Raw genomic sequence first — 19,741 nt, forward strand, 5'->3', positions numbered from 1 at the left:
CAATGGCATCATGACTTCAGGTTTCCTGTTGACGAAGCTTCTCTTGATACAACCTATCATCTGCCGTGCTTTAGATGAAGCCTTCTCCACTTGAGTGGCTGCTTTCATGTCAGCACTGATGATTACTCCTAAGTCTCGTTCTGCCGTAGTCCTGGTTAAAGTTTCTCCATTCAGGGTGTAAGTTCTGCAAGGATTTCTGTTACCGAGATGCATGACCTTACATTTCTTGGCGTTGAAGCCCAGCTGCCAGTTCAAGGACCAACTTTCTAAAGTATGCAGGTCTTGCTCCATAGCATCCTGTAGATTATAGCCGTTTACTATATTGCATAGTTTGGCGTCATCAGCGAATAAGGTTACTTTGCCTTGAAGCCCTTGAGTCAGATCCCCAATGAATATGTTGAAGAGGAGTGGGCCCAGGACTGAACCCTGTGGCACTCCGCTAGTCATCTCCGACATTTTAGAGAGGGTACCGTTAACCACCACCCTCTGAAGTCTGCCACTAAGCCAATCTTTAACCCATGCAGTTAGAGTCTCTCCTAATCCCATCGATTTCATCTTGTTCAGCAGCCTGCGGTGTGGGACGCTGTCAAACGCTTTGCTGAAGTCCAGGTACACGACGTCCAAGGACTCTCCTGAGTCCAGTCTTCTTGTTACCCAGTCAAAGAAGCTGATTAGATTGGACTGGCATGACCTACCCTTGGTGAATCCATGTTGGCTGGGATCCCGGAGATCTTCCTCGTTCAGGATCGTATCTAATTTATACTTAATTAGTGTTTCCATGAGTTTACACACTATTGAGGTGAGGCTTACCGGTCTATAGTTCGCAGCCTCAGCCTTGCAACCCTTTTTATGTAGAGGAACGACGTTGGCTGTTTTCCAGTCTAATGGAACTTTCCCCGTACTTAGTGAGAGATTGAAGAGCACTGCCAACGATTCCACCACTTAACCATGGCTGACCACACAAACTTACTGGTGAAGAAATGCTTTTACACGCTGTGGAAACTAAGGACTATTAAAAAATATCCTTTAGATTACTGGTGCAGTCCCTGATCCTAGCTATCCTAGACTACTGCAACATCGTCTACCTGGGTATCCCAAAAAAAAAAACAGTACAAAAATTAAGAATAATGCAAAACACTGCAGTTTGCTTAATCTTCGGACTGAGGAAAAAAGACCATATTAGCCCCTACTACAAAAAATTGCACTGGTTGCCAAAGGAGGCGCGAATACTATTCAAATTTGCATGTATCTGTTTCAAACAAGTCTGGGGACTAGCACCTTCCTATTTGCTACCACACTTCACGCTACACAACCCCATACGAACAACCAGAAACAGAAACATCTTTACATACCCAAAGATCACAGGCTGCAAATACAAATCCTTCCTGGACAGAACCTTCATGTTCCAAGCAAGCAGACAGTAATCCTGGCTGAGAAACTACATTAATAGAGCCAGACAGACCTACGGCGCATACCGAAAATCAGTTAAAACCATTCTATTTGACAAATTCATTGCCTAAACAAATGATATTTCCCTTCACAAACCTGATATAATTTCTCATGTAACTCCAATGCCTCATGTAATACTTCTCATATAACCCCAATTTCTATGTAACATTTCTTCTCTTGCATTCTGTAATTTGCTGATTGTCCAGTCTTCTTTCGACTATGGCGGTATAGAAAAATAAAGTTATTATCAGGGCAGGATTAATTCGTCAAGGGCCCCTAGGCTACCCAGGTACACTGGGCCCCCTGCCCCATCCCACCATGCACCCAGGAGGAAACAGGAAGCTGCGCCAGAGGGAAGCTTTGGGCAAGCAGAACCGCTTGCACAATTACAGTTCCCGTTGCTTTTCTTACCCGCGTTGCTTGCTTGTCATACTTTCTGTCGATGGGGGGGGCCGTGTTGCCAATCGGGGTGGGGCCCGCGTTGCTGATCGGGGTGGGGGCCCGCATTGCCGATTGATACTGGAGGGACCCATCGCCATTTGGAAGAAACAATGTTGACGCCCTCCTTCATCGGGCCCTAGGCACGTGCCTACTTGGCCTATTGGTTAATCCTGCCCTGGTTATTATTATTATTAAGTTATTATTATTAAACTGGTCTTGGATCACAGTGCCAAGCACTGTTCTACAAATGGCACGCAACTCAGAGCACCAATTATAGGAAAGCACAAGGCCAGATTTTATAAACAGCCCCAAACTCGGTAGGTGTCTAGAAAAAGGTCACCTCCCACTTGTCAATCAAAGTTAGGTCCCCAAAAAATCACCAATAAAAGGAGTCCAAATCACATATATCCCACAAGCAGTGGACGTTGAAAAACTGTATGAAGAGCGTCTGAGTCAAGATAAGTTTGCTTTTTTCTTGCTCCCCTTGTTTAATTAATTCCTGCCTGAAAGCGAGGTTTAGATCTGCCTCTGGTTTATCGGGCTGTGTGGAGTTTTTTTCTGACGCATGATGGTAATTTATGCCCCTACCCTTATATTACTTTGGTAAGGGGAGGGGGTGCAGTTATATCCGAGTCTTTTTTTCCTCCACACTTGAACTGATTCCCCAGTTTCTGATCATCCCAGTGAGTCGCTCGTTTTTTTTGTGTGATATACGAAATCAAAGTTGGGTGCCATTTGTAGAGTCGCATCTAGAGCTGCCTAAATCAGCGTAGGCACCGGTAGGCATGTACAGTTTAGGCGCTGGTATATTAAGCCAGGTTTTTCTTGGCCTAAAATTCTGGCACCTAACTCAATCCACGCCCAAACACCGCCTGAAATTCGACCCTAATCGTGCTTAGTTGCCAGTAGGCACCTAAATATAGATGCCTACCTCCAAGTGATAGGTGCCTACCAGCTAATTCATTTTAAAATAAAAATCATGTTTAATTGTTTTTTAATGGCACTTTCAATTATCAGCACCCATGAAAATGTTTATGATTGCTGGGATGTCTTTATGGAATAGTTTATCTGGTCAAATAAGATTATTTGTGGAACATCCAATTTTTTAAAAACTGCTTAAGACCAAGCTATTTGTTGATGCGTATTTCTAATTACGGATAATTTTTCCTTGGAAACTGTTTTCTTTTTCCTTAACTACAGCTGATGAGTATTTGATGATAGTATTGCTAAGGGCATTTTCTTGTGTCGATAGCTATATGTTTGGATTGTTATGTTTTAGTGTATATGTGCTTTCATGTATGTGACTTTTGCTTTTATGTATGTAAATTTGTAAACTGCTGAGATTTTTGGCGGTATAGAAATTTTTAAAAATTAATTTTAAAAAATTAAGCTAATAAAACAATTACGTTAGGTGCCTCGATCAGCTGGTGGTGCCAATCTGGGCACTTAACTGTAGCTGTCTGTTATAGAATCAGGGCCTTGAGCCCAGATTCTGTAAATGGCACCTAACTTGGTAGGTGCCTAGGAAAGGGGCACATAGCGCATGTCAATCAAAGTCAGGCGCCGTTTGTAGAATCATGCCTAAATTGACTTAGGCACCAGTAGGCATATACAGCTTAGGTGCTGGTATATAAGTCCAGGGTTTTCTTGGCCTAAAATACCAGAGCCTAACTCCATCCAAGCCCAAACTCCATCCCTAACCATGCCTATTTGCCATGTAGGCACCTTGGTGTAGACACTTACTGTGAGTTGATGGTAGTCTACTGAGGAGGAAGGGAAGGAGGCAAATGGGGCAAAGCACAAATATTTGGTTTTCCACCAACAGCACATGGTTATTTTCTGCTGAAACTGAAAACATGGCTGAAAATTGAATAAGAAACCAAAAGGCCTCTAGGCCCGGATTCTCATTGGGATGCCAAAAGTTAGGCGGTGGTAGGTGTCCTGCCCTGCCTAACTTAAATGTTTTAATTGGTGTTAAAGGACACTAATTGTCCATGTCATATAAAACCAATTAAAAAGTAATTAACAACAACAAAAAAAGGCGCCACTACGTGACCTCTGGGACCAGCACCTAGGTCCCTGGCAGCTAGCGGCCAAAGCCCGGAAGTTGGCATGATTAGGGGGCGGCACCAGACTTCAGCATCACTATGCACTACTGGCCATGATTCTAACGGAACCCTAGGCACCGGAAATGTGGGCCTGTGAAACCTTGGCCTACATTTCCCGCGCCTAGAGTTCCGTCACGCCACGATTCTGTAAGCGGCGCCTGTCTGCGATTGTCACCCTGCAGGCCCCCATTTTGTAGGCACCTGCTGAGGAAGGCGCCGCTTACAGAATCAGCCCCCTAATGCCAAGCATTAGAAAAGGAAACCTAAACAACAGCCAGCTTGCGATTTCTTTGCGCTGTACTCAGTCCTCATGGTTTATTTTAGCTGCTTTGTGCATTTTGCTGATCAGCCTGTTGAGGGTTCAGGGTTTGGAAGCGATTTCTGTCATGTAACACAGTGTGGCTTGCATGCTGTACATGTGATAACTGTTAACATGTTCCGTTTCCTGATTGGTTTTGTGTCGCCATTTTGTTTTATTTTATAATGTAAGCAAACATGAACAAAACTGTTATGTTTAATTTGGAATTTTTTTTTTTTTTTTTAACATCTCTTTGCTGTTGTGTTTTGTTGGACTTAATGGCTTTGCTCTTCACCCAGAACACCTTGGACAGCATGCAGGTACTTTAGGGTATCTACTTTCCCCTACTACGAACTGTTTGTGTGTCAGCCTTATCCTTTCCTGCATGGAGTGCTTGGAAGAACCATTCTTATAAGCCCAGCCCCACAACTTGATTTTAATGGAAAAGACAGATACCGTGGAGTATCACTTATCAACATCATTGTTAGGATGGAGTGGTGAGGAAGAGGGGCAAAACTCTATAAATTGGGTCCTCAACAAACCTAATGCCATTCCAAATATATAGACTAAGATATCAGCATGAATATAAATCAGTTAAGAATAAAACTGTTGAGGAATAGTAGCACTGAATCAAGCAGTTTAGGGGGAAGTCATCAAGGTACATAAGAACATAAGAACATAAGCAATGCCTCTGCTGGGTCAGACCTGAGGTCCATCTTGCCCAGCAGTCTGCTCACGCGGCGGCCCAACAGGTCCAGGACCTGAGCAGTAATTCTCTATTTATACCCTTCTATTCCCTTTTCCAGCAGGAAAATGTCCAATCCTCTCTTAAATCCCAGTACTGTATTCTGCCCTATAACGTCCTCTGGAAGCGCATTCCAAGTGTCCACCACACGTTGGGTAAAGAATAACTTCCTGGCATTTGTATTGAATCTGTCCCCTTTCAACTTTTCCGAATGCCCTCTTGTTCTTTTATTTTTTGAAAGTTTGAAGAATCTGTCCCTCTCTACTCTCTCTATGCCCCTCATGATCTTATAAGTCTCTATCATATCCCCTCTAAGTCTCCTCTTCTCCAGGGAAAAGAGACCCAGTTTCTCAAATCTCTCAGCGTATGAAAGGTTTTCCATCCCTTTTATCAGACGTGTCGCTCTTCTCTGAACTCTCTCGAGTAACGCCATATTCTTCTTAAGGTATGGCGACCAAAACTGGACGCAGTATTCCAGGTGTGGGCGCACCATCGCCCGATACAGCGGCAGGATAACTTATTTTGTCCTGGTTGTAATACCCTTCTTGATTATACCTAGCATTCTATTCTGCGCACTGTGCCGTCGGCTTCATTGACCTGTCCACCATTACCCCCAAGTCCCTCTCTTGGGTACTCTCATTCAATAACATCCCTCCCATCGTATAGTTGTACCTCGGGTTTCTGCTTCCCACATGCAATACTTTACATTTCTCAACGTTGAACTTCATTTGCCATTTTGTCGCCCATTCTCCTAGTTTGTTCAAGTCCCTTTGCAATTCCTCACAGCCCTCTTTAGTCCGAGCTCCCCTAAATAGTTTGGTGTCATCTGCAAATTTTATTATCTCACACTTCGTCCCTGTTTCTAGATCATTTACGAATATATTAAATAACAGCGGCCCGAGCACCGAGCCCTGCGGAACACCACTCGTGACCCTCCTCCAATCAGAGTAGTGGCCCTTCAACCCTACCCTTTGTTTCCTACCTGCCAACCAGTTTCTGATCCATCTATGTACGTCTCCGTCCACCCCATGGTTCTTCAGTTTCCGGTACAGTAAAAGGCGGACTTATACCATACCTTGATTAACCGTGGGAATCAGCAACCTGCGGTATCTCTATACCGCAAGTTGCTAACTCCAGTGGTAAATATCGCACTGCTTGCAGATGCCTCACAAGCAATATTACAGTATTCCATCAGCCTTGCAGCATCAGGCCTCAAAGCTGTGGCCTAAATCTCCTACGCTACAGCTTAATAGGGCCAATCTGAGCTGTCAAAGTCTCCTCCATGAACACCCCCAACCCCCCAATCATCAACTGACCCTCCCCCAATGAGGACTCAACCACCTGAATCATCACCTCACCCCCAGATGAGGATCTCCCAATCAGCGCCTGACCCTAACCAGATCATTACCTGACCTGAAGATGAGGACTCAACCGCCGTCCCAATCAGACTGGAATCCCTGATCATTAGTCCCACTTCCCCCATCCCTTCTTTCATGTGTACCTGACCCTCTAATCATCACCCTCCACATGAGCATCCCAGCCACCAAAAGAACACCCCCTCCTAGACCCTCTGATCCTTCATGAACATGTTCATAGTGGTCTGATGGTTCCCCAGACAGGAGAATTCTCTAATGCAACTTAATAACACCCTAATCTCTACCCAGGGCTCCTTTTACTAAGCTGTGCTAGCGGTTTTAGCGCACACTACAATGCCATGCGTGCTAGACGCTAATGCCGCCATAGAGCTGGTGTTAGTTTTTCCATGTAGCGCAGGAGTTGGCGTGCGCTAATCTTCAGCGCGCGCTAAAAACGCTACCGCAGCTTAGTAAAAGGAGCCCATAGTCTAAAAATCAGTTTTATTTTGGTTTGTTCACAAATCCTTTCACATTTAAGAAAACTGCACCCTCAAAAGCCCACGTTCACTCTTTTTTTGCCTTCCACTAACTTTTTCAAATTATTGCAAACACTGGAGGGTTTTCAAAGGATGACAAGTTGAAATGCTTTGCTAAGACTTGAAAGCTATATATTTTGATATCTGGAGGCTATTTGCAGACAATCTAGAAACTTTGGATTATAGCCATAAAATGACTGTATATCTCTCCAGCAGTCCTTCTGCCTGATGTAGAGATCCATTCACATAGGATAGTTTCAAGAGCTTCTGCATGGGAGGAGTTCCCCGAAGCAACTGAATCCCGAGGAGCATGCCCGTTAAGAATGGTTCAGCATTTTATTTTGCAATGTTGTAATTCTCAGTCTACATGAATGTTTGTTGAATTCAGATTTCCAGCACTACTGAAAGACCAGAGGACTGGGAGGGTGGGGGTAACTTATGGATCTTTTAAAAAAATTTTAAACAATTCCAAATTCTGAAACATAAAAATGATAGGTGATTCCATTTTTAAAATTGTGTTATTTGGATTTTAGCATTAGCCTTTTTCAGCTGAAGCTCAAAGGCAAATTACATTCAGGTAGGAATTTTTCTGCTCCTAGAGGGCTTACAATCTAAGAGGCATGTCAACTAAAGGTGTATGTTTTTCTTTTTGAGGGTATTTTTTATGCCAGTCATGTGCTAACGTAGCCATTAGCACTTTGTAACGGCAAGGATTTAACCCAGGAGAACTTAGCGACTCTTGTGTACAAGGTGCTAAGGGACGCCGATCTCGGTGGCTGCCAAAGAAGCAGCCGCCGATTGTGTGTCAATCATGCATTGGCATCCTGTAGAGAATTACATATACTTTTATTAACAGATGCCTTAAATGTAGGCCAGCATGTCTATGGAAACACCTATGGAAAGGTGCCTATGGACACGCCTATGTCTCATGTCTATGGAAACACTTAGGGATGCTTACCAATGCCCATAGTCTCCGGTGGAGACCACGCTCATGCCATGCTTTGGGCATCCATAAGTGTCTCCACAAGTCTCCGTAGGCACGTGACATATGCCTACAATGCAGGCATCCTTCCCCACCTGCATTTTTTTAAAAAAAATGTGTGTCCCGATTGGCTGTGAGATGGCAGTAGAATGCCTACCACCACATACAGTCGGGATACCCATTTGTAGAATCAGCCCCTAAGTGACCAATGTTCCCTCGGCTGTTATCCAGTTAGTGCACATTACCTGGATGTTTCCATACCCGTGCCACACCTACTCCCAGAAAAATTCCCTAATGCACTTGCTAACAGGTAAAATTATCACAGAAGATGTTAACGCCATCATGTGGTACCCTGTTAGGGTGCATTAAGGGCTTGATACCCTTTAGTAAATATAGCTCTAAGTTTGTGTCTAGGGCAATGGAGGGTTAAGTGACTTCTCAAAATCACAATGGGCCTTTGATCACAGTGAGATTTGAACCTGGATTTTCCTGGATCTCATCCTGCTGCTTTAAACATTATACTACTCCTCCAACTCCTGGCTGGATTTAGAAGGGCGGCCTGGCTTCCAGTTTCCAAATAAATGAAACTTAACTGAGTATACAGGAGCATCATGTTGTGCCCTGGGATTATTTGTTTAATTTTCAAATCATTTTCCTGTACTCAGAATGAGAAAAATTTCCTGTTGAAAAAATTACCTGAGAATGACAAATCCAGGGGGGTCTCCAAGTTGCTCTTATGGCCTTCTATCTTCACTTTGATCAATTAAATATTGTGACTTTAACAAAATCTGGAAATCTAAATTCAGTCTATTTGCTTGAAAATTTGTAAAGCAAGTTTTAGGAACTTGCTGTGAAAACTCAAAACTGAACTTCTTCAAAGGGAAAAATGTGTTCTTTCTTGTAGATTTTGGAAACATTAGCACATATAAAACCGAAATCGTAGCATAGACCTAGTTAGTGTTATAGGTTAACACGTATGGATGGTTCTCTGGTTGAGTTCAGTAGTAAATTAAGCCTTGTTGCCTTAGGCTATTACTGTCATATGTGCGTTCTTACCTCACAGAGATATCATACTGATCATTCAAAACAACATTTACGTAGAAACAACCTATCAAGCACCACACTGCAGACTGATTCCAGTCTCATATCATTAAGCTAAGAGAGATGCCTCCATCCACACTGGTGATATTATATCCTGTCCTGGTTCTCAGTCCCCCATTATCCCAAAGCATTCTGGGGCTGGCGGTCTTATATTTTGATTTAATGAAAGTGAGATAAGACTGTACATAGCAGAAAATGCCTTGAGATAAGAGCTAAATGGTCAGCGCAGAGAGAAATATTTGCAGCTGAGTTATAATCCCCACCGTTACTATTTCCTCTTTCTCTCACCTTTCCCAAGCAATCCAAATTCCCGGTACCTTCATTTACCCAACTACAAGGAAATATTTATTGGCAATTCTTTGGTCCTCTAAAATCTTTAGAAACTGAAAATTGCAACCTGCTCTTTCATCTGCAAGATGGCTGCCTCAGTTTTAATTCTAAGCTCTTGGATATTGTTTAAAAAGAAGGTACACAAAATGTCAGTTTTAATTATAACATTATGGGCCTTATCTTTTTAGCATTTATTAATCAGTCCTTGGTCTGGGTCTTCTCAACATTTTTGTAAACAATATTGCAGAAGGGCTTGCCTTTTTGCAAGTGATACCAAAACCTATAACAGGACAAACATTCTAGAAGGTGTGGATAACATAAGGATAAATCTAGCACATCTTGAGGTATGATCTAGATTCTAGAATTTGGCAGCTAAGAATTTATGTAAAAAACAAAACGCAGAGTCATGCATATGGGCTGCAAAAATCCCAAGGAAGCAGTATAGTATGAGTGAAGTACTTTGTGTACAAAAGAGCAGGACTAGAGGGTGATTGCATTTGATAATCTTAAATTAACTAAGCAGGCAGAAAAGATGATGGCAAAAGCCAGAAGACTATTTGGGTGCATAGAGGGAACAATGACCAGTAGAAAAAAGGAGGCGATAGTGTATTTGTATAAGTCTCAATTGAGACCTCATTTAAAGTATTGTGTACTAATCTGGAGACCACATCTTCAGAAAGATATAAACAGGATGGAGTTGGTCCAAGGATTGCTACTAAAATGGTTAGTGATCTTCATTATAATGCATATGGGGACAAACTTAAAGATCTCTATATGTATAGTTTGGAAGAAAGGCAGAAGAAGGGGAGATACATAATAAAGACATTTAAATACTTCCATGGCATAAATACACAGGAGGTGAATCTCTTTCAATTAAAGGGAAGCTCTGGAACGAGGGGGCATGAAATGAAAGCGAAAGGGGATAGACTCAGGAGTAGTACATATAAGGAAATATTTCTTAGTAGAAGTGGCAGAGTCAAGAACTGTATCTGAATTCAAGAAAGCATGGGCAGGCACAGAAGTTGTCAGAGGGAGAAGGCAGGATTGTTGAGCTGTTTAGATGGCTGACCAGATTGGTTACATGGTCTTTATTTACCATTATTTTCTGTTAATGCAGTGTAACATATGTTAAAATAATGCAAGTCCCAATATTCTCAATGAGATCTATTTCTTAATTATGCACTTAACTCAAATTATCATATATTAAAATGCACTAATGCATATTAACTTATTAGCACATGGAGACAGGGCCAGGACAAATGTCAGCGAGTGGTGAAATCCTGGAACGCTCTCCCGGAATAGGTTGTGGAGGAAACCACCATTCCAGGATTTAAGGGCAAGTTGGATGCATATCTTCTTGAAAGACACATTGAGTAACTAAGGTATTCGCCAGGGTACACCTGGCTGGGCCTCCGCGTGTGCGGATTGCTGGACTAGATGGACTCATGGTCTGATCCGGTGCAGGCATTTCTTATGTTCTTATGTTAGTAAATGAAACCTTATATTTTAATGAATGCATTAAATTATAATATATGAATGGAGATTTGCTTCCATCTTAAAAGTTTGCAATATTTTTTCTTTCATTCTAACATAGTACATGATAGCAAAAAAAAAAAAGCAACCCCTAGAACGACCTGGCAAAACCCCAAATAGTAGCAACATTCCATGCTTCCAAGCCCAGGGCAAACAGTGACTTCTCCCATGTCTGCATATAAAGTCCTATATTCTGTGCAGAATCACTCTCATGCCCTCCCATGACTTTTACCTGTCCTCTTGATCTCCTTCTTCTCGTCACCCTCCATGTCTTTCTCAATCATACCCAAAATCTGTTACGGCGATGATCTTTATACCCTTGCTAAAAGGCTATTTTAGGCCTTGCTTGCTTCAGGTGTGTTTCTTATATTACCCATACTTATACCAATCACTTAAGCCCTATAGTATGGCTTATCATTAGGTTTGATAATAACCCCAAGACCATTAAGGTTAGGGAAACTGTAAAAAAAATATGGTTCTCATGCTCATAGAAATTTAGGTGTCAATTTAAGTTCTTTTATGCAGGTCACCTCAGATATTTTGGTCACTTCAGTTATTTTGGATGACCAATGCCATTTATTGGCATTTGTTAGGTTCTTTTGTAGCCAATGCCATTTATAGCATAGAGGAAGGCTACTAAAATGGTGTGTGGTCTTCATGATAAGGCGTATGGAGACAGACTTAAAGATCTCAATCTATATACTTTGGAGGAAAGGCAGGAGGGGAGATATGATAGAGTCATTTAAATACCTATGTAATATAAATGTGCATGAGTCGAGTCTCTTTCATTTGAAAGGAAACTCTGCAATGAGAGGGCATAGGATGAAGTTAAGAAGTGACAGGCTCTTGAGTAATCTGAGGAAATATTTTTTACGGAAAGGGTGGTAGATGTATGGAACAGTCTCCCAGAAGAGGTGGTGGAGACAGAGACTGTGTCTGAATTCAAAGGGGCCTGGGATAGGCACGTGGGATTTCTCGGAGAGAGAAAAAGATAATGGTTACTGCAGATGGACAGACTAGATGAGCCATTTGAGCTTTATCTGCCATCATGTTTCTATGTTTCTAACTGCCATTTTGTGTAGCTCGCCCATTTGTTAACTTGTAAACACAATGAAGTCCTACCCCTGCTGTTTTGGACTGAACCACTGCATCATATGTTTCATTACCATCCTTTTGTCACTAGGGCTCCTCTGTGTTTTATTTCACACTTTTTAAAAATTCTATTACTGTTTTTTTCTCCACCACATCTGGCCGGGTATTACAACAGTCCACTACCCTCTTCGTAAAGAAAATATTTCATGATGTTGCACCCATCAAGTCTACTCACTTAGAGGTTTTTTTAATCAGACAAATGCAGTTGATTTTCTAATGTAGTCTAGTATATATGAGTTATACCAAAATGTATGTTTATTCATCAAGAGAAATGATACTGAATGAGATAATTGATTTAATGCTATAATGCTTCAGCATAGGTGGCAGAATGTGTGCATACCATGAAATATTTAGAGGGGCATTAATGAGAATATTAGTGAAAGGGCTAGATGCAACAAGATTATCCCTTAATACTGTGACCTACAAACAAGTCCTTAGTTTTTTATTTTCAAGCTGCTTATCCGTAGTGTGTACATTTGAACAAGGTCAGCTCCTAAAACCACCATGGGGCTCATAATCAAAAGAGAAAAATGTCCAAAAACCGGCCTAAGTCAGCACTTGGACGAACATTGTCAAAATACGTCCAATTGTCAATAATAAAAACGGGTTTTGGACATATTAATAAATAACCTAGGCCTTCATAGTGCCGCTGAATGACCAGAGCTAAACAGGTTGTGTCAGGAGGAGTGTCAAGGGCGGGAGTTGGGCGGGCCATGGGCCGGCTTAGACTTAGTCATACTGCATGTATAAACGAAAGTTTTACAACACAGCCTAGACGAAACTTGGACGTTGCGATCTAGACCATTTAAACCATGGGCTAAGTCACAAAAACCCACCTAAAATGACCAGATAAGCATTGCAAACACATAATACAGACCCCCACACACTACCCCAGTGATCACCAACCCCACCCCCATAAAAATATTAATCACAACTTGAAATTGTGCCTCCAGAACATCATCACCTGGCAGCCTGGTATAGGAAGGCCTAGTCGTGCTGCACAGAGGCGTCTTAAGCCGTCTTGGAGGTGGGTTAGGGAATCCATGGAGAGGAGGACCCATGCCCATAAGCCCCTGTAATCACTGCATTGATATTGAAACGTGCACTCCCCTATACACCCCAAAATCCTTTTGCACTGGCATATGTGGCTCCTGCAGCCATAAGGGCTATTGGGGTGGTAGATAAGTAGATCTAGGGGATTCTGAAGGTGGTTTGGGGGGCTCACCATGACCTATAAGGGAGCTGTAGTGAGATGATGACATGACACCCTTTTTGTGAAGTTCACAGCAGTGTCCTGTAAGGTACCCCACTATTTAGGTGCCATGTCTGGGTGTTCAGTCCATCACTTTGCAGACCCCTCCCATGTCCAACAGGGCTTGTTCTAGGCGTTTTTGACTTGGACGAAAAGTTGGATGAAAATGGGGTATAAAAATGGACGATTTAGCGGCTTGGATGATCAGATCGGCAGGACATATAGTTAGGCGATTTTCGAAACGAAAAAAAATTTGGATGTATTTTTCGAAAATGTGTCCTACGCTGTTTTTTTACTTTGGATGACTTGCTACTTAGACGAAAAAAGACTTAGACGTTCCTTTCTATTATGCCCCTCCATATGTCTAATATAGCTGATATTAGATATACTGAGCTGATTAAAAAAAAACGATGCCTCAATAATTTTCCTGTTTGTCTTGAAGATCACATTTTCAGACAGAACCGCCTTGGCTTTTGCTTTGATTTTGTGACGCTCATTTCCTTCAGCTAATGTATAAGCCACTAATTCTCTAGAGGGAGGCAGACAGATGTGCCGTGGACCGTTAGCCTCAACACTGGAACAACACTGCTGTCTATATTTAACGGGCCCTTTCTACCCAAGAGAAGACTTTCTTATCAAACACTGTACCTATCTTAAAAAAGTTGAATGAGCCACTAGATTCACTTGGCTAGTCAAGAGGGAAATGGGTTTTAATTAGCATACCAAAGAATTTGGAGAACTATAGTTTATTTTCCTCCCCGGAAAATAAACCTAGAGTACCTAGCCTTCTGTGGGTTGGGAGATTTAAAACGAACTGGCATTGAATCTGCTGTTTCTTCTCCTATAAAAATGCTTACTGGCTAAATGACAGAACTCAAAACTTGCCCTGATATTGTAGGAATCATCTGGTTCCCCACACAGTCCTTTTATTGTAGGGGCCATTCTATCGAACACAGAATGCCATACTGAGAAGTAAACAGCACTAGGTGAGCATTCAGCCTTCCTAGCCATATGATTGGTTAAGTAAGACCACATGGAGTACATCTCATTCTGTGAGGTCATCATATGGATGTCTTCCAATGTGTGCTTATGGAAACAGAGCTCCTTTTGGATGCCTGAACAAGAACAGCACTCGTAACTATCTTTGTATTCCCGGTGAGGTTTATAACAGGTTTCTAAACATCCATTCTTTGTATTTTCCTAGTTCTACACTGCTTAGTGGGCTGCAGCAGAATTATAGATATTGGCATGCAATGAGAAATTCAGCAAATGATCAGGAGATACAGTAACAAAATCTTCCCCGCCCCCAGGTTTTAACAAATACTAATTTCTCATTTCTGGAACCTTGAATTAGCTGGAGAATTGGATATAGCTTTGCTGTTAATCTTGCCAATCATCTAGTTTTTTTGTGAGGCAGTTACATTCCTAGTGCCCCTTAAATCTGTCCCTTTCTGTTTTGAATGACTTAATAGCAACAGTTCTTACTCTTACTCCACATGAATCAATCCACTCCAGAAACAACTGGAGGGGGGGAAAGCCACAACACAAGAAAGCACTATGAAATGTTATGTAGAATGATACATCAGGTCAACACATGAGATTGATGCTTTGAGGTTACATATTCTCTCTTATAAGTCTTGTATTTTAGCCTAACAGTTCAATGTAAGGAAGTAAGTTGCATGCATGTCAAATACCCAACTGATGTTAGTTGCAAAATCTTAAGTAATGTCCTATTGGCTAGGTCCAAAAGAGTTAGAATTTTTGAGTTGACATTGAAAGGAACTCCAGTTGACAACTCGCCCAATATATGGCATGAATTATATGCCCATGTCTTTTAAATATAAGTAAGAGGAGAAGGATAAGAGACTCTTGCTTTTGCTGTTCTTAACTGTTCAGGGCTGTTCTGATTTGATTTAATTTAAATGCATTATATGTTTTTTATTGTCTAGACCAAGGTTCAAGAACTGGAAGAGAAATGCCGGATACAGAGTGAGCAGTTCAATCTTCTTTCCAAAGAACTGGAGAGGTTTCGGCAGCAAACCGGCAAGATTGACCTGTTGAGTGGTGCTTCCGTGGCATCCTCTGACATCATTGGCTCCCCTAGCAAGTCACTTTCCCAGTTCATGAATGGAATAGCCACCGCAATAGGTAAAAGAAAAATGGGCACAGCCTTCTTTTCTAAACATTTCATTAATTTAAATTCATAAAGGAATATGAGCTGTCCAATTCACTTTCAATGAATTTTATCAATAAATTTCTTCAGATTAGATGGCCTCCAGGAAAGACAGTGAGTGAGAAGGTGGCTAGCAGGTTTGCATGAAATAGCTGTGGATTTCACCTGGCATGAGAAATTCATTAGTGTTTACCTGTAAATCACAGGCTGGCATTTTAATGCAAACTTGCCTTCCATTCAAAAGTATGTATTGTGGCTGGGTCAAGCCCCGCCACGCACGGATCTAGTCCCCACAGAGTGCCAATGAGGTGCGCAGGTTTCACAAAACAATTTTTTTTTTTTTCTTTTTGCACTTTCAAAAAGATTTATTTTCCTTGATATTTCTGTATACAGTGAAGCTATCAGCAAAATCACCTTCACTGCTTTCAACACAGTCCATGCTTCAAAAATACAGCAAACTTTGCAAATATCTCCAAAAGTTCAGGATTTCAATATTCTTCATTCAAAAACAACAAATTACAGCATTTATCCCTGTGTTGCTGCTTTAACACAGCCTAAGCAGCCCTTGCAAATAGGACCGTTTGCTTCTTCTTGCCAACAGGCAACTCCAGGCAGTCCTCCTGCCTGCACTTAGGCCTAGATTCACAAAGCAAACCGAATGTATACTGATCGGTTTGTGACCCCTTAGCGACACCGGCCCGATTCACTTACCTGTCTTCCGACCATCCTCCGATCCGCGCATGCAAATGAAGGCAACGGCATGCAAAGTAGGCAGGGACGTGATTCACTAGACAAAACCCTGCAAAACCGGCTGGGCTGGCCGATCAAAAAAAAGCGACTTCTGAGGACCAGTCGCTGAAGCCCTTTGCAACTGTCCTGCCTTCTGCAGCCCTGCTCTCTGCCCTGTCAGCCCCTATCTCCTGCTGCCCTAAATGCCTCCTGCAGCCCTGAATGTGCCTGCCTGCCTGCCGGAAGCCACGGGCATACCCATTCGCACCCGTCTCCAGGCAATCCAGGTTACATGATCTCCTGTAACTGTACAGGCTGGCTGGGCCCCGGGCTGCAGCCCCCGCTTGCCTATATCCTTCTGCCAGGTATGGGGAAGCCACAGCTCAATCCTTACCCTGCAGCCTATGCGGCCACCCTATACCTCTGTCTAGGCGTATCCCCTGTTTTCCAGTTGTGGACTGCATGCATATGTGTATATTTATGTACAGTGATGATTCTAGGAAAATATGCGGATCCCCCCCCCGAACGTGCCTGCCTTCCAGCCCCGAACCCAAACATCCTGCCTGCCTGCCCCAACTCTCCCACCCTTCCCTGCACTGCAAGCCCGTGGTTTTAACCCGCAGGCTTAAGCGGGTTAAAACCACGGGCTCCCAAAAGTTCCTCAATCGAGATCCAGCACTTTCCCTGGCTGCGCTCAGTGTAAAAAAAATAGAAGAAGAAAAAAACCCCAACTCCCACGGCTTGGAGGTCCCGCGAATGCTCAGACCATCCATAGATGGTCTGCGCAAGCGCGGGGATCACTATAGCGCGATCCGTGCCTGCAGATGGAGGCATTCCTACGATCGCCCTCATCTGTATGTTGGAGTTTCCTGAATTTGTCGGACCTGCCCGGATCAGACCCGGATAGGCAGGTTAGTGAATCCTGGCCTTAATCCTCAGACTGCTACTGTTATCCACAGCCTAATTATGGACACTCCTTTGTACCCAGCTCCAAAGAACTCTCTCACCCTACTGCCCTGATTCTGTCTAGCTGGGCCAGTAGGTGTGGGAACAAGCTCCACCCAATTACAGAAAAATGTACACCTCCCGTGTTCCCAATTACTCAGTGTCTCTGGACCGGGACAAACTTTGGGCACTTGAACCAGCCTTGGTTTTAAACCTGGCTTTCTCTGCAGTAATACTGGGCTTTCCTCCCCCCACTGCACCAAAGCTCATTCACATACCTGTCCCCCACACTCAGACCAATCTCTGTTTCAAATCCTTTAGCAACAGGAGCCTTGTTTTACATTTAAACAGGAAGGTTTCTTATTTAAATCATGTTTATTCACACATGCTTTCCTCACACATTCCTTCCTCTGGTTCACAACTGTAATCCGTGTCATAGTCTAAAGTATTATCATAAAAACCTTGTTCTCTCACCTCCATAGGAGCTACTTCTCTGCAATGTGGCTCCCCTCCCCTCCCCCTCTGTGAAAGCCCTCATTTCTCACAGTCAGCCTGCACAAACTTCTCAGAATCCTCCCCCTCCCAAGCTAAACTTGCTCTGGGAAATATATTCTTACCTGGCCTGGGAGTTCCTGACAGCAGTTTCCAGTGAGGCAGTGGTACTGGAAGGGAAACTTTCTCAGGGTTTTCAAATGTGCCTGGCAGAGATTTCAGCCTTGCAGCCCTAGCGTGCTGTTTCTCCTGCTTCTCTGGCTCTTCCTGTTCCTGCCACTCCTCCCCCCAGCTCTCAGCTGTGGAAGCTTTTTTCTTCCCGGGCTCTAGCCCTGCTTGATGCAGCCCTGCTGACCCCTCCTCTTTCTTTAACCCTCTGTGTGTCAGCTTGTATAGTGTAGGTTTAAAAAGAGTGTTTACTTCTGCAGTTTTGAATAAGGAATAATAGGATAAATTGAAGGAATTCTGAGCTGCTGCTGCACTCTGTCCTATTCTCTGCATTTCTGATGTGTGAGCTGTTTGCTTGCCAGACCTTACAGTTTGCTTTTTTGTTCTAGGAATAGGCACTGGTTTGCCAGAAATAAGGTTAGAAGCAGAGTCTCTAAATGCAACAGGGTCCTGCCTGTCACAGTATGCAAGGACTATTCTTTTCTATTTTTTATTTTTGTTATCTGTTCAAATACTTTGATTAAGTAGATCATAAAAAGTTAGAGCATCAAGAGATCTCAGGGACTTCCAGGAACATCTGAATAGTAAATCATATATGGTAATGCAGACCAACTTAAGTGAGAGCAAAAACATTATTTCCTTTGGATCTAGCTCATTCCATTTTTTTGGTCAATTGTAGCTCAAGATAAGTTATAATTCTGTAGACATTTCCCTGTCCCTGGAGGGCTTAAAATCTAAGGAGCCATTTTACTAATGTTTAGTGCACACTAATAGAAATTAGTGTACTCTAAATGCTGTGTGTCCTATTTTATATCTATGGGGCACATGGCATTTAATGCATGCTAATACCCATTAGTGTGTGCTAAGCTGAGGTAAAAGGTCCAATAAGTTTCTACCTGAGATAGTGGAGAGTTAAGTGTCTTCCCAAGATCAAAAGGAGCCTTAGTAGGGTTTGAACCCAGCCTCCCTGGTTCTTAACCTATTGTTCTAGCCAATAGGCTACCTCCACTTGTAATTCAGTTATGAGACAACAGTTTATGAATCAGGAAATCAGTCATCTTTCATAGCAAGTTTGGGTGGGTAACATAAGAAATATGAGCATTGTTCCTGGTTTAGAGAAGTTATACAAAGGGCAACTAAAGTCACAATTATGAAACACAAGACCAGTTATAAAAAGAATCGACAAGATCTGAATTTATAAGTTATAAGAGACATTTCAGCAGTCTTCCATGTTTGTGGCTGGCTATCTAGAGTTGAAAAATCAATAATTGTTTCAGTAGAACGGCAGGTGTATCTCGCCTTGTGATCCTGCACCTTATAAGTATGAACGACGGTAGCAGAGCTTTCAATTAAGATGTCAAACATGTTTGCCTCTTTCCTGGGAGAAATCTTTTCAGACATTTTTCTGCGGACAGCTTGTCAGCTGTATCATCATGTACTGGAGTCTTTAAAAGCGTTTTTGCCCTACTGTGTTGTCAGAGCTGATTTGACTATAAATGCATAATGGAAGAAACAACTTGATCTTGTGGGATTCTGCAAGCATTTGCAGGTTTTCTAAACTTACTGTGTCATGTGGAAACCACGAAGCACTGAGTTATTAGCATTGCTTTAAAAACTGGAGATTGAGTTAGCCGTTGTTAAACGAAGAGACAGCGTTTGCCAAAACCTGCTCCTTTGGATAACCAAGAGGCATCCAAACCTGCCCCAATACGGAGCGTTGTGCAGCATGCCAAGGAAAGGAAACTCTGAACTCAACTGTGAGCAAACTTGATTGGGTTCCCAGCTTACTGTTTAATTGTTTGGTAGTTGACATGTCTGATATGATGTAGTGGGCATAAGATTAGTGGTGTTTTTATGTTTGTGTCTTGCTGTGTTCATGCTGAGGTCGATGCATCAAAATTGCCAACTCTTTCTTTTTTAGAACACTAGTGATTTTCTCTTTTTAAGTCCCA

The 19,741-nt window shown here is 42.5% G+C and overlaps 1 protein-coding gene across 18 annotated transcripts in view; it reads left to right on the forward strand.

Moving 5' to 3' along the window:
- The window catches only part of RIMBP2 (RIMS binding protein 2), a 598,797-nt gene that overhangs the window by 398,317 nt on the left and 180,739 nt on the right, over positions 1-19,741 (forward strand). For 14 of the 18 annotated variants that reach the window (XM_033956341.1, XM_033956346.1, XM_033956345.1 and 11 more), the window contains 2 exons: positions 4,596-4,616; positions 15,232-15,430. In XM_033956341.1, the coding sequence (XP_033812232.1) occupies positions 4,596-4,616; positions 15,232-15,430 (220 nt within the window). The remainder of the gene's footprint in view (positions 1-4,595; positions 4,617-15,231; positions 15,431-19,741) is intronic. The other 4 variants (XM_033956343.1, XM_033956344.1, XM_033956358.1 and 1 more) reach the window with 1 other exon arrangement.

Source organism: Geotrypetes seraphini, chromosome 8, assembly GCF_902459505.1.
Source record: "Geotrypetes seraphini chromosome 8, aGeoSer1.1, whole genome shotgun sequence".
Lineage (NCBI taxonomy): Eukaryota > Metazoa > Chordata > Amphibia > Gymnophiona > Dermophiidae > Geotrypetes > Geotrypetes seraphini.